Genomic DNA, 13,807 nt, shown 5'->3' on the forward strand with positions numbered 1-13,807 from the left:
TGGGAACAGAGGGCATTTCTGGCATTGGTCACATGAGTGGCTAGAGATGGGCAAGAGGGGTTAGCTTGGAGATCATTTTCCAATCGGATCAACTCAGAGTTGAGAGTTCTTTCATCAAACCTATAGTCCTTGGCCCTTTTCTCACCAATTGTCTACAAAAGCTTTTGCCAAGAGCTAACATTAAGATTCCATTTGTCAATGTGCGAGGCTGGGTGGTTATTGCCTTTATTAAAGAGGTTGATGAGTTTAATAGCCATGAGGGTATCCAGGTCATTAAATAGATTGGAGTTAAGAATGAATTTCCTGCTTTTGACAGCAGGGAGGGAGTAAGTTTGATATCAGCATAAATAGGATGATAGTCAGATAGGGTGAAGGGCCAGACAACAATAGGGTTGTTTTGGTCGGAGGGGGTAAAGGAGAAGGTATCTCTATCAGCATAGAATCGGTCAAGCCGACAGTATATCCTATGACCACCCTTTTGGTAATTGCACCATGTGTTCCAAAGATCTTTGGACTTAGCTTTATTCCCAAGCAAAGGATCAAGTAGGTTTTTAGAAGATTTCTCTGAACCTTTCCACTCAAAGGGATTACCCCCCATTTTATCTTCACAATCTTCAATCATGTTAAAGTCACCTCCTAGGATCCAAGGAATGTTAGGTAAGGAAGTGAGCCACTCCCACAAGGTGATTCTGTCTTTATAGTCGTGAGGAGCATATATAGAGCAAACCCCAAAGAGGGTGTTATCAATGTTAAGAGTGGCCCAGACAACCCTGTTGCAAGGGGAGCATCCTTTATCAATGACCTGATTGCACAGTGTAGAGTTGATAAGCATCCCAAGACAGCCTCTACCTTTGCATTGATTTGAGCAAATCTTTATTGATTTTTTCCAAATGTAGTTGAGATTAGTCTCAAGAGTGAAATTGATAGATTTTATTTCTTGCATTATCAAGAAATCAACATCCTTATGTGAATCAAGGAAACGTTTAACAATATACTTTCTGTCAGGGCTTCTAGCCCCCTCACATTCCATGAGATGCACTTCATGGCTAACAAGGGAGGGAAATTACATATCCTTAGCAGCATGAAGGCTTCTACCACTGGCAGGTGTAGTCTTGCCATCCTTTTTTTGGCTTGAGGTGGACTTATTTTTGTTGGTGTAAATCAATATTCATATTGGATATTATTACACTTTACTTAAGTTTACTTAGGAAATGCATTTCATAGTAGTTTGGGTATGAGACACTTGGGTGTTTGTGCCACATTGGGATAGTGTGTGTAGGAGAATTTCCACCTTTTATGGTGTTGATCTTGTTGTTACACTCCACATTCAGTGGGTGATCCACCTCATGTGGACTATTATATTGTTTCTCCTACCTACCCACACCTATTTCCTACCTACCCTTGTTTCTTATTGAGCCACATGTCATGTTTGTGTGCTCACATATCCATAAGCCTTGTCTATATAAGTAGGCTCATCTACATTGTTTGTATGGGCAATCATTGATCGATTAATGATCCAGTTGATCATATTTTTCATCTTGATAGAATACAATTTATTTCTATCATCTATTTTGTTCTCTCTTATTTGTGCTTTCCATTGCCTCTTGATCTTGGCAAAATCTCACATGGTATCAGAGCCATTAGAGTGTCATTGGTTTGCTAATTGAGAGAAATTGATGCTATTTGGTATTGTGTATTTTGGAGTTTTCCATTGCAGATTACTATTGAAGCTTGATGGGTCAAATCTGAGGTTACCATTGGATTGAGGAGGTCCAAGAAAGTCAGTTTTGCCTTTTGTTTCATCCAAATCAGACTTCGGAGGCCAAATCTAGAGGCATTTGAAGTTTGACGCTGCAGCGGAAATTTTCCAGAAATTATAATTTTGCAAGCAATTTTCAAATAGCGATATCTCACTCATCCGGACTCGTTTTTACGAGAAATTTTTTTTGTTTTGGGGTAGATTTTTGTGATCTATACAACGGTGTAGGATTTTCTCAGATTTTTGAATACAAGTTTTTCGGAAATCGCAAAATCCCAATTTTTACAACTTTGGAGGCTTCATTTGGGCTCATATGGACTCCTTTTCAGGTGCCGTTTTTTTTGAAAGTGCATATTTTTTCATCTACTTTCATAATCTACCATCTATTTGTAGTGATTTTAAGTAAAAATTGTACTTTTAGTATTTGGCCATTTTTGACATATTTGGTACTTGCATTTTGCTTGGATCTCAGTTTAGATCACTAGCAGTATTTGTTGAAGTCTCTTAGATCTCAATTTGAGAAGTTGTAAATTGAAATCAGAAGTCCACCTTGCCATTGTTTGCAAGTGGCCTATTGTACATGAACTACATATAAAGTGCCAAAATCATCATTTTTTAGGGGGGTACTTTGATTGAGTGAATTTGGGAGGGTGTCTCTTGTGCTTTTGTCTTCCTTCCTTTTTTGTTGTTATGGGTTCTTCCAAGTTTCCTCTCTTAACTCCTCATAATTATGCTACTTGGAAAATTGATGCATGGAGTAAACTTATGGAAAAAGGACTCACTCATTACATTGATGGAACTATTGTTGCTCCCGCTGATCCTAAGGTTGATCCAGTTGGTCACTTGGATTGGCTCACTAAAAATATCATGGCAATTGGTACCTTAAGAAAGTATGTATCAAAGGATCTCATTTTTCATATTGAGAAGTGTACTCTAATCAAGGATGCTTGGAAAAAGTTTCAAGACTTGTATGGTCAAGTTGATGAGATTAGGGGATATCAAATTGATAGTGATCTCACCATGTTAGATCCCAAGAACTTTGATACTATACAAGATTATGTCACTAAGGCAAATGAGTTGAGGGCACAACTCAAAGATTGTGGCGTTGATAAGAAGGATACTCAATTGATATTCAACTTGATAGGCAAGCTTCCACAAGAATATGCAGCATTTGTTTCTAGTTTCCAAACCCATAGGATGACAACGGGTTCAAGCTACACAATGCCTACATTTGATGCTTTCAATGAAATGTTGATGATGGAACAAACTAAGTTGATAAGCATGGGCATTCTTAAGGCTTCTAAGTCTCAAGCATTAGTGGCAAATCAAGGGAACAAAGGAAATCAAGGAAAGGACAACTCAAACAAGAAGAAATGGCAATCAAAGCCTAAGGACAAAGCATCATCCTCTCCACAACAAGGAGATACATCCTCTTCCAAGAGGGATAATTCACCAAAGAGGGAGAGACCTACTTGTGCCTATTGTAAAAAGTTTGGTCATGAGGAGCATCGTTGCCATTCTAAGAAGATTGATGAGCTCACACATATCATCAAAAAGCATAACATTAATTTGCCTAATGTCTACAAGAAGGATGATTCATCAACTTCCACTCCCTCACATTCAAAAGGAAAAGGGAAAGCATTCATTGCTTCTACAAGTGGAAAGAATCACTCTTTTGGTATAATAAAAGGAAAATCTCTATGTGCTACTATCAGTGATGATTTAGAGAGATGGCTTCTAGATTCAGGGGCTTCTTATCATATGGCATCTTCGCAGTCTATGTTCTCTACATTTGAGCCTTGCACCATGCCGCAGATTTTGATGGGCAATCATACATACATGGATGTGATTGGGAAAGGATCTATTGACATTGGGGATAACTCCTTCAATAATGTGTTATGTGTACCCCACTTGACAAACAATCTCCTTTCTATCTATCAAATCACACATGGCGAAACTAAGAGAGTTGTGGAGTTCACACCTAAGTCAGTTTTCATTAGAGACTTGGAGACTAGAGCTATGATTGCGAGTGGGGTGGTTGATCATGCATCTTGGTTATACTCCTTTTCAGATTTTGTTGAAGATGATGATTTCACATTTGATGATTCTACACATGATGATCACACTTCGTGTGATGGTTCACATTTTGAGGAGAACTTTGGGCACTTGAACATGGGGATTCTCACAGGTGAACCCATTCTTGAGTCTTGTATTTCATCTCCCCATATTGATATCACGTCACCTATTGCACTTGATGATGCAGATAGTGCGACAGTTTTACCTTCATGTGATTCACTGCAGCAAGATATTCATTGTCTTCCAGCTTCAGATTCATGGGATGATTACTTGACAGACATTGCAAGTTTGTTTGTGGAATCCTATATTGTAGATTTGGGAGACATCATTGATGACATTCATCTTCTCTTTGATGAAGGTGATCCTTCTTCGATTGTTGCAAGGGAACACTCTGACCCTCTTGTTCATTCTCTACATGATCATTCTTTCGAGGTTGACATGATTGTGGATACTTATGTACAACAGTTGGAGGAGGTCTCTTTATTTTTTGAGGAGATATGTGAGTCTTTGGGACATGTTCTACATCCATCTCCACTAGATCTTGGAGTGCCTTTTTTAGCAGTGTGGCACAACTTACCACCTTTGGAGGGGGTATCTTTCAGCATCAACATGGGGACACTTGAGCAGTTTTCAGAGATTCCTTTCATCATGAGTTTTCTTCATACATCTTCCCTTCATGATTGGGGAGACTTCATGGATACACCTTTGGTTTTGTTTCTTCCTAAGGGGAGGAATATTGTTCGACATTCGTGGAGCAGTTTCTTCATACATAGAGCTTCTATCATTGGGGCAGATTCCACATTGAGGGGGGGCTTCCTAGCTTCTCTTCTTCTCTCATATGGGGGGGAATTTTTCCTCACATGGGGTTTTGTCCTTCACATTCTTCTATTTGTTCTCTTATAAGTTTTCATCTCTCTTTTGGGGGAGGGTTTTTTCCCATTGGGTTTTTCTCTCTTTCCCCACTTTGTGAGAGATTTCATTGCATTGGTTTGCATGCATTTGCATTTGTACATGGGTACCTAACATGGCCTAGTAATCGGGACCCATCTTGCATTGCTTAGTTGCATTGTAGACTTAAGTGCATTCCCCTAAGTTGCACTTAAGGGGGGGTGTTGGTGTAAATAAATATTCATATTGGATATTATTACACTTTACTTAAGTTTACTTAGGAAATTCATTTCATAGTAGTTTGGGTATGAGACACTTGGGTGTTTGTGCCACATTGGGATAGTGTGTGTAGGAGAATTTCCACCTTTTATGGTGTTGATCTTGTTGTTACACTCCACATTCAGTGGCTGATCCACCTCATGTGGACTATTATATTATTTCTCCTACCTACCCACACCTATTTCCTACCTACCCTTGTTTCTTATTGAGCCACATGTCATGTTTGTGTGCTCACATATCCATAAGCCTTGTCTATATAAGCAGGCTCATCTACATTGTTTGTATGGGCAATCATTGATCGATTAATGATCCAGTTGATCATATTTTTCATCTTGATAGAATACAGTTTATTTCTATCATCTATTTTGTTCTCTCTTATTTGTGCTTTCCATTGCCTCTTGATCTTGGCAAAATCTCACAATTTTTGGAGCCCACGGGTTGACCTCTCCTATTGGATTTAGCACTGTTATTGTTTGAGGCATCAAAGTCATCCCTAGATTCATCCTCACCCTGTGTAGTCTTCCCAATGGGGGTGTCATCAAGGGCTAAAGTATGGGAAGGGGTAGCATTCATGTCAATCCAGGGCACATGTGTGGGAACAAAAGAAGAATTTTTGTCAACACCAATGTCGGTAGTGATAACATGGATCACATCGTCACTGTCAAGCTCTTTGAAAAATTTCAGAGGAATGCTCTCATTATGAGTAGTGATGGTGCTATGGGAGGTGGTGAGATCTGTGGCTCCGAGGTCATCGTAGAGTGGATTATCCCTCAGGGAAGGCACAACTCCATCGATTGCCATAGTGTCATTACTACTCATAACTAGGGCATCAAAGTTGTTCTTAAAGTTTGAAGGGCAATCCTCTAAGACAGAAGCAGGAGTAGGAATAGGGACCTGTTGTTTTGAGGCATCATTATCCACCTTAAGCTTATCGAAAGCAAGCTATTGCGCATTCTGTCTATGCTTTTTGGTTCTGGAGGTAACAACATGGAAGCTATCTTCTTATTTATCTTCCAGGGTTGTGTCAATGGCTGCAGCAGGGGGGTTGAGGGGCGAAGTAGGAGCAGAGAGGGAAGGATTAGGGCATGCCTCTGAGATAGGTATTTCCTGTCCAAGAGCAGAGGAGGTGTTCATGGGATCATGGGAATCCTTTTTAGGAGGCTTGGGGTTAGGCCCATTAGTCTGGTTTTTCTGCAAATTTGGGGTTTTTTTAGTAATAATGGGGCAATTTTTTCGGATATGGTCATCCTTTTTGCATAGAAAGCACACATTCAGGCCTCCAAGAAATTCCAAAGGGCACAGAAAAGATTCATTATCTATATTGAAGTTAAGGATTCTGGGCAAATCAATTCCAGGGTTAATGGATAGGAGAACCCTAGCATCTAGGTGCGACACAAGCCGAGGGGAGTCATCCATCCAAATGAATTTACCTAGAGGTTCAGCCATTTGAGGGATAAATTTCCATAAGAAGGGATGAACGTTTTTCATCGCAAGCCACCTAGGGCAAGACAGGGCTAAAATCTCTTTAGCATTAGCTTCAGGGGACCATCCTAGGGCATGGAATGAGGTTTTACCCATGTTCCAGTAAACCTTTTTTAGAATTTCAACTTGGGTTTCATGCGAATTGAAGAAAACAATGAATAAACCTTTCTGTAACTATCTACAAAAGGAAATACGAAAACCTAGTTTGATATTCCAGAAATTGTAAAACCAATCATCCATAAACTTTCTTGGAGGGCATTTATCAATATCAACGCAAGCAAAGAAGATTGCAGTATTCTTGAGCCTAAATTGCTCATTAGCAATAGCGCTAGCCATAGATTCATTTGAAGAAATAGAGAAAGAAATGGAGCCAGGACCAGGGTCCTTACCTTCTGGATTGGCACCATTGCCCCTGTCCATTGCTATGAACCTTGCATCTCACGCCACCGAAGCAGCACCTCCTCCTACGACCTCATAGAAATACTGTTTGGGCGGAGAAGAGGGAGGGAACCTGGTGGCGGAGGGGAAGAATGAAGCAAGCCATCGGTTTCAACCTCCATTAAAGCTAAGTGAAATACACACGCTCGGCCAGGGAGGACAAATTAAATGTTACTAACTACTAAAAGAAAATGCAAAACTTGAAACACAAGGAAGAGTATGCAAACCCCGTGGAGGAGGGAAACCTCCTCCAGCGAACGCCAACTCGGAGGTACTTTAGTGCCACATCAGCGAAAAAACGTAGAGAATTCTCCTTTTCCTCTTCATTCAACAAAATAAGCCTTATTTTTTATTTTAATTAATTAGATATTACTAGTATTAAATGATATAATTAATATTATATTTTATTAAATTATGCTTATATATAGATGCAAAATGTAGGTAATGGTGGAGAACTTGTACCCTTGAAAGAGAATCAATTAATTTAATTTGAAGTTAAAAAAATATTTTGTTATTATTTTTTAATTTATTTTAATTTAAGTAATATAAACAAATATATAATAATAATAAATTGATAATATTAAAATAATAATACATTAACATAATAATATAATTATATTTTAATAATAATTTAATATTAATTACAAATTTAATAAACAAATATAATATATTTTTAACTATTTAAAAAAAAATCTAATATATGATATCTATAAGATTTATAAAATTATAAAAATCATTCTATTTAATTATAAAATAATTGATATTAATTATATATATTATTAATATAAAAAATAATAAATAATTAAGATTTGTTTTTTGGGATATTAAACTAAATGATGTTTTTATATAATAAAAACAATTATGTAAAGCAAAAAGCAATGACCTAAGGTTAGGGGTGCGTTTATATGCTTTTTGAAAGTCTAAAATAGTAAATAATAAAGATTTTTTTTTAGATATTAATGTAAATGATGTTTATATATAATAATAAAAAACAATTTATAGATATTAATAAAATTTACTTTTTGAAAGTCTAAAATAGTAAATAATAAAGATTTTTTTTTGATATTAAAGTAAATGATGTTTACATATAATAATAAAAAACAATTTATAGATATTAATAAAATTTAGTGGAGTATTTCACTTTTATCAAAAAAAAAGAAAAAAAACAATTTATAGAAAGTATAATAGCAAATATTGTTGATACAAGATCAAGTTTCACTCAAGATATTACATATGATAGTCTAGATATCAATTTTGAAATTAAAATATTGTGAATATTGATTATTATATTTCATTTATCATTTTTATGTTATGATTTTATTTATCATATAATTTTATCCATTTCAGAAATTCTTGAAATTGTGAATGTCCTTGAAAGTTACAACTTGTTAGACAATAGTATTTTTAATATTTTATTTAATTTTAAAAATTAAATATTTAATATATAAAAATAACTATCACTTTTGTATTATTTTTTAATTTTTATTATAAAATGCCCTACATAATAATTTTTTATAATATATTATTATTAATTTTTAATATTTTCAAAAAATTATCTATTTTTAAAAAATTATAAAAATATTAAAAATGATTTTATTTAAATATCTTTTATTTTAAAAATCAAACATTTAAATTCATATTTTTTTATATAAAATTAGAAAATTATTATTCTATTTTTATCCAGAAGCTTATCTTTAAATAGTAAACCAAATCATGTTTAAAAACATAAGAAAGTTTGTACGAATACGGCTTATTTACATTCTTATTGAAAGTCTATATTTAGCGAGAGAGTTGCAGGATATAACAAGCTTTCTCGGTCCCAAACACAAGTAAAGTAATTATCAGTGAAGTGGTATCATATCCAATATGGTAAGAAGATTTGTGAGAGACAGAAGAGAAGAGTTGCAGGGAAGAAGACTAACTTTGCCATCAATTATAAGAAGATTTGAGAGGGACAGAAGAGAAGAGTTGCAGCGAAGAAGGCTAATTTCGGCATCATTTATAAGAAGACTTGAGAGGGAAAGAATTGAAGAATTGCAGCGAAGAGGACTAATTTTGCCATCATTTATAAGAAGATTTGAGAGAGATCTGGAAAGAAGAGAAGAATTGCAGCGAACAAGACTAATTTTGCCATCATTTATCATATACATTATGGTAAGAAGATCTGAGAGAGATCTCGAACAAAGAGAAGAATTGCAGCGAAGAACACAAATTATGCGGCTGCGAGAAGTACTGATACTTGATGAATTACCAAGGAGATCAATGCATATCAGAGAAGAAGTCACTCCTGCTTTGAATTCTGTTTCAACAACAGAAAATGATTTCCTGCAAACACCCCAACCTGAAGTTGCATCTCAGCAAATGAAGAGGGAGGCAACAGAGTTGATAGGCGCGCTTGATACCATCAAAATATCTACTTCTCAAATGGAAGAAGCTCCTCGCTGTGTAATTTGTATGAATGATTTCATGGTGGGAGAAGATGGGTGTGTACTGTCATGTCACAAAACTCATATTTTCCACCATGACTGTCTTCGCCAATGGTTAGAGTGCAAGAAATGCTGTCCACTCTGTAAAACAGCAGTGCCTTACCCATATCAGTAGTCGTCTCTGTAGTTACAATTTTCTGTCACCATAGTTTAGTTCTTGTTCTTTTTCATCCATTGATACAGCATTTTAGCTTGGTGTTCTTTGATTTCTAATTCTGGAAATGATCTGTATTAGTTGCTTTGCCATTCTTAAGCTTTGTACCTTAAGACACTAAGGCAAAAATGTCTAGTCACCGTTTTTTGTAATGCAAGTCTAGTCACCGTTTTTTTGTAATGCATGTCTGAATATATATTCCATGCAATAAAAATGTAAAGGAGTTGTATCTATCTTAAAACGATTAGATATGAATGTGTTATGGGCATATTATAATTTATAGTGAACGTGTGGTTCATTAGTAATATTAAGTTTATTTTGTTTATTATTTTCTATATTCTAATTTATTTGTTGGGTTATGAATATGGGATTTTGGATTTTTTATTGAATTTTTTTTTTTAATACATGTTCTTATTTAATTATAAGTTTGTGATTATTTTTAATTTGTTTGTGGCTTTTTATAATATGAAGTATATTAATTCTTGAGTATTTATGTTCTTTTATTTTATATGATTAAGTTTAAAAAAGATTAAAAAGAAAAAAAAATTTATTTATAATATAGAATCATGTAATATATATATATATATATATATACATACATATATATATACATATATATATACATACATATATATATACATATATATGTATATACATATATATATACATATATATGTATATACATATATATATACATATATGTATATATGTATATATATATATACATATATATATGTGTGTATATATAACTACACACATATGTACATACATATACATATATATATATATATATGTGTGTGTGTATATGTATGTACATACATACATACATACATATATATGTATATATATGTATGTATGTATATATATATATATGTATATGTATATATATATATATATATATATATATATATATATATGTATGTATGTATGTATATACATACATATATACATGTATATGTATGTATAGGTATATGTATGTGTGTGTGTGTGTGTGTGTGTGTGTGTGTGTGTGTGTGTGTGTGTGCATATACATACATACATATATATGTGTGTACATATACATAGATATATACATATACATACATACATACATACATACATACATAGATACATATATAGTTAAAATTTTCATTGACATGATTATAGAATAAATTGAGATAATATCATATGGCTCAAAATTATATATATATATATTTAAAATTTCCATTGTCATGATTATAGAGTAAATTGAGATAATATCATATGGCTCAAAATAAAATCTCAATTATAAATGGCTAGATTAGAAAACACTTTAACATTGATGATATTTTTCTAACGAACATTGGAATCTGCCTTAAATTATTTGTCTTCTAGTTACATTATCGTATTTGTAATTAATGAAAGAATGAAATGTGTAGATAGATCAAGAGCATTGAATGCCTCTTTTTCCTAATTTGAAAATTTTGAAATTTTTCATTTCTGAACCTTTATTTGTTTGAGGACTATTCCATTGAATTATATTTATAGGAATAATATTAAATATATTTGATAACTGAGAATTGTACTTTCATTATCACAACATCAAATGCTTCTCCCCTACAACCATTGTAGGATAGATCTCAACATAGTTAATGATATTACCAAAATACATAAATAATGGTTGTATCAAATAGTGTAAATATGAGAATTGTTAAATACACAATATTTGCCAACAAAATCTTTCTTATCACAAGGAAAGAAACTAAAAAAATGGTGTTACTAGGAGACCACAACTAGGATAATGAAACAAAGCATAGTATGCAAGAAAATCTATAAAAAAATTTGATCAAGGGTAACCAAACAAAGCATAGTCTATAAGGAAATCCACAAAAAATGAGTTGTAAATAAGCAACAAGGAGGCCTCATATATACTCCGCTTGATATGTAAACATAGCACTATGTTGATATCTTAAGTTATATTGAAGGAACAACGATAAACACCTTCATCACCAAGGAGATATTATTTAAGAAAAAATGTATGCCACTCCAAGCTAAAGAGGCATACTTCTTTTGAAGCAAGGAAGAAATAGTTTTGTAAAAAGTATCTTGCATTAAATGTAAAGGGATCCTTTTGAGGGATGCATGGTTAAAGGATGAAGATATCTTTTCCTACATATTTCTACATACAAAGAGAGAGTATACCTTTAATAAACAAGACATCTTTGAAAGGCGAAGGCGAATAAGAATACTCACCTTTCCTATTGCTAGGAAATGTTGATTTTTAGTGAAGGATTGCACAAATTTTAAGGAGAGATTATTCATAAGAGACATACAATTTCAAGCAAGGAATAGGTTGCATGAAGGATAATTATATGTAGGAAAAGACATCAAGTTATAAAAAATGCAACTCAATAAAGGAAAGGTGAATCCTTATAAATAATGAATGATTGAAAAACTAGTCTTGCCCCCAAGCATAGAGACAAGAATAAATATAGTACTATGTTGCTTACCAAGTATGATTGCCCCTGAAATTATACGACCATGAATGACAATGTTCCCCCAAAAGGTAAACTACCAATGTCATATAGTGACGATCTCAGGCTCAACATAATAGGAACTTAGATGTTATTTAGAATGGTAATGACGAAAATGCCACTCATTGTCACATGTCACTTGAATGATTCCAGAATAAATGAATTATTGAATTTTACTATGCAAAGCTTGACATTCATTAGTGGAATGACCAGAGAGTTGATAATACTTGCAAAAAGAAGAATTATGAAGATCTTGTCTATGTTTTCTCCTTCATATGGACCAAATAAGAGTGATCAAATTTTATTGAAGAAGGTTGGACAAAATACTATCTTGTTGTAATGAAAATTGGAAGAAGAAATGGATGCACTAGACAATAGGGAAGGGGATGTTGACAAAGGAGGAGGTTGGAAACATAAAACTTTGAAAATTATGATGTAGATTTCTAATGACTCTCAATGCTTTGTACACATCTTAAACCATGTCCAATATACCCATGTTTAGAAATAATTTTGAAAGAAAATCCGTAATTTTTTAAAAATCAAGCTTAAGAATTTTAGTAGGCGTTGAAATTTTAGGACAAGAGGGTTCACTTTTATCTTGCATTGGATTGAAGTTTAAAGAGTCCAATCAACATCCATGCATGTGTTAGTAGGACAAATTGGAATGGATTTAGAAGAATCTTGAAGAAATGACATATTAGGATCCTTCGAGGCTTAAGTCTGAAAATTAGGAATTTAATATACTCCAATAAAGGAGAGAGAAAATTATAATAATTACCAATCAACTTCTAGGAGTACATTTTCAAGACTATCTTTAGTAGGTACATTTGTTTGTATTGGAGAAAGAATTGAAGAAATTGAAGAAGATTGAGATTGTGCAAACAAATTTGTAAGTTAAATTTTGTGATGAAGAGTAGAAGGAAATACTTGGATATAATGAACCCAATGTCTAGCTAAAAGAAGGCTATATGTGAGTGTTAGGCTTGACATGTATAGTTGTAGGTAAAATAAATGTAACCTACCTTAATAGGAAAGGCAATTGTACCTAACATCTTCTTACCAACAAGACACAAATAGAAAGAGAGTCAAGTTGAACAAGAAAAATCTCCTCTCTAGTTTTATGCAATAAATCATTGAGACACACATTAAGACTTGAACTATTATCAACTAAACTTCATCTTATGACATTACCATTGACAAGCCCAACAATCATGAGGAGATAACATTGATTTTAAATTTCCAAAGAGAGTAACTCATGTTGCCCGAGAACACAATATCATCTTTAGTTGCATGCATACATTCCAACAAAGAATTCACATTATTAGGTCTTGTAGTATTTTGAATATATATATTTTTAAAAGCTTCTTATAGCATTCCATGATATGTAGGTGAGGTTTGAATAGTCCCAAAGGGATATCTTAGCTAGAGTGACATGAAGTTGCTCAATAAGATCATATTCTTTGTCAACATGTTGTGAAAGATGAGGGGGGAGGAAGAAAAGGTTGGGTAGGAGGAAGGACATTAGAATTATATTGTTTTATGTTTCAAGTGTTGTATGTGTAAGAAAGTTGAGTAGTGGAAAAAATTCGTACACTAACCTTGAGAGGAGTGTAATGCAAAGACTTTTATAGATATTTACAATAGTTATAAATAGCATCCAAACTACAACACAATTATTTACATGGGGGAAACCATTTCAAAAGAAAAACCCTACAGTCTAAAAGACACCTAATATATTACTCAGAAATCGACA

The 13,807-nt window shown here is 33.6% G+C and overlaps 1 protein-coding gene across 1 annotated transcript; it reads left to right on the forward strand.

The window, feature by feature from the left end:
- The first annotated feature begins 8,788 nt into the window (after positions 1-8,788).
- On the forward strand, positions 8,789-9,523 carry LOC131056705 (uncharacterized). The gene has a single exon (XM_057990957.1). The coding sequence runs from the start codon at positions 8,789-8,791 to the stop codon at positions 9,521-9,523; it is 735 nt and encodes a 244-aa protein (XP_057846940.1).
- The last annotated feature ends 4,284 nt before the right edge of the window (positions 9,524-13,807 follow it).

Source organism: Cryptomeria japonica, chromosome 7 (assembly GCF_030272615.1).
Source record: "Cryptomeria japonica chromosome 7, Sugi_1.0, whole genome shotgun sequence".
NCBI classification, from domain to species: domain Eukaryota; kingdom Viridiplantae; phylum Streptophyta; class Pinopsida; order Cupressales; family Cupressaceae; genus Cryptomeria; species Cryptomeria japonica.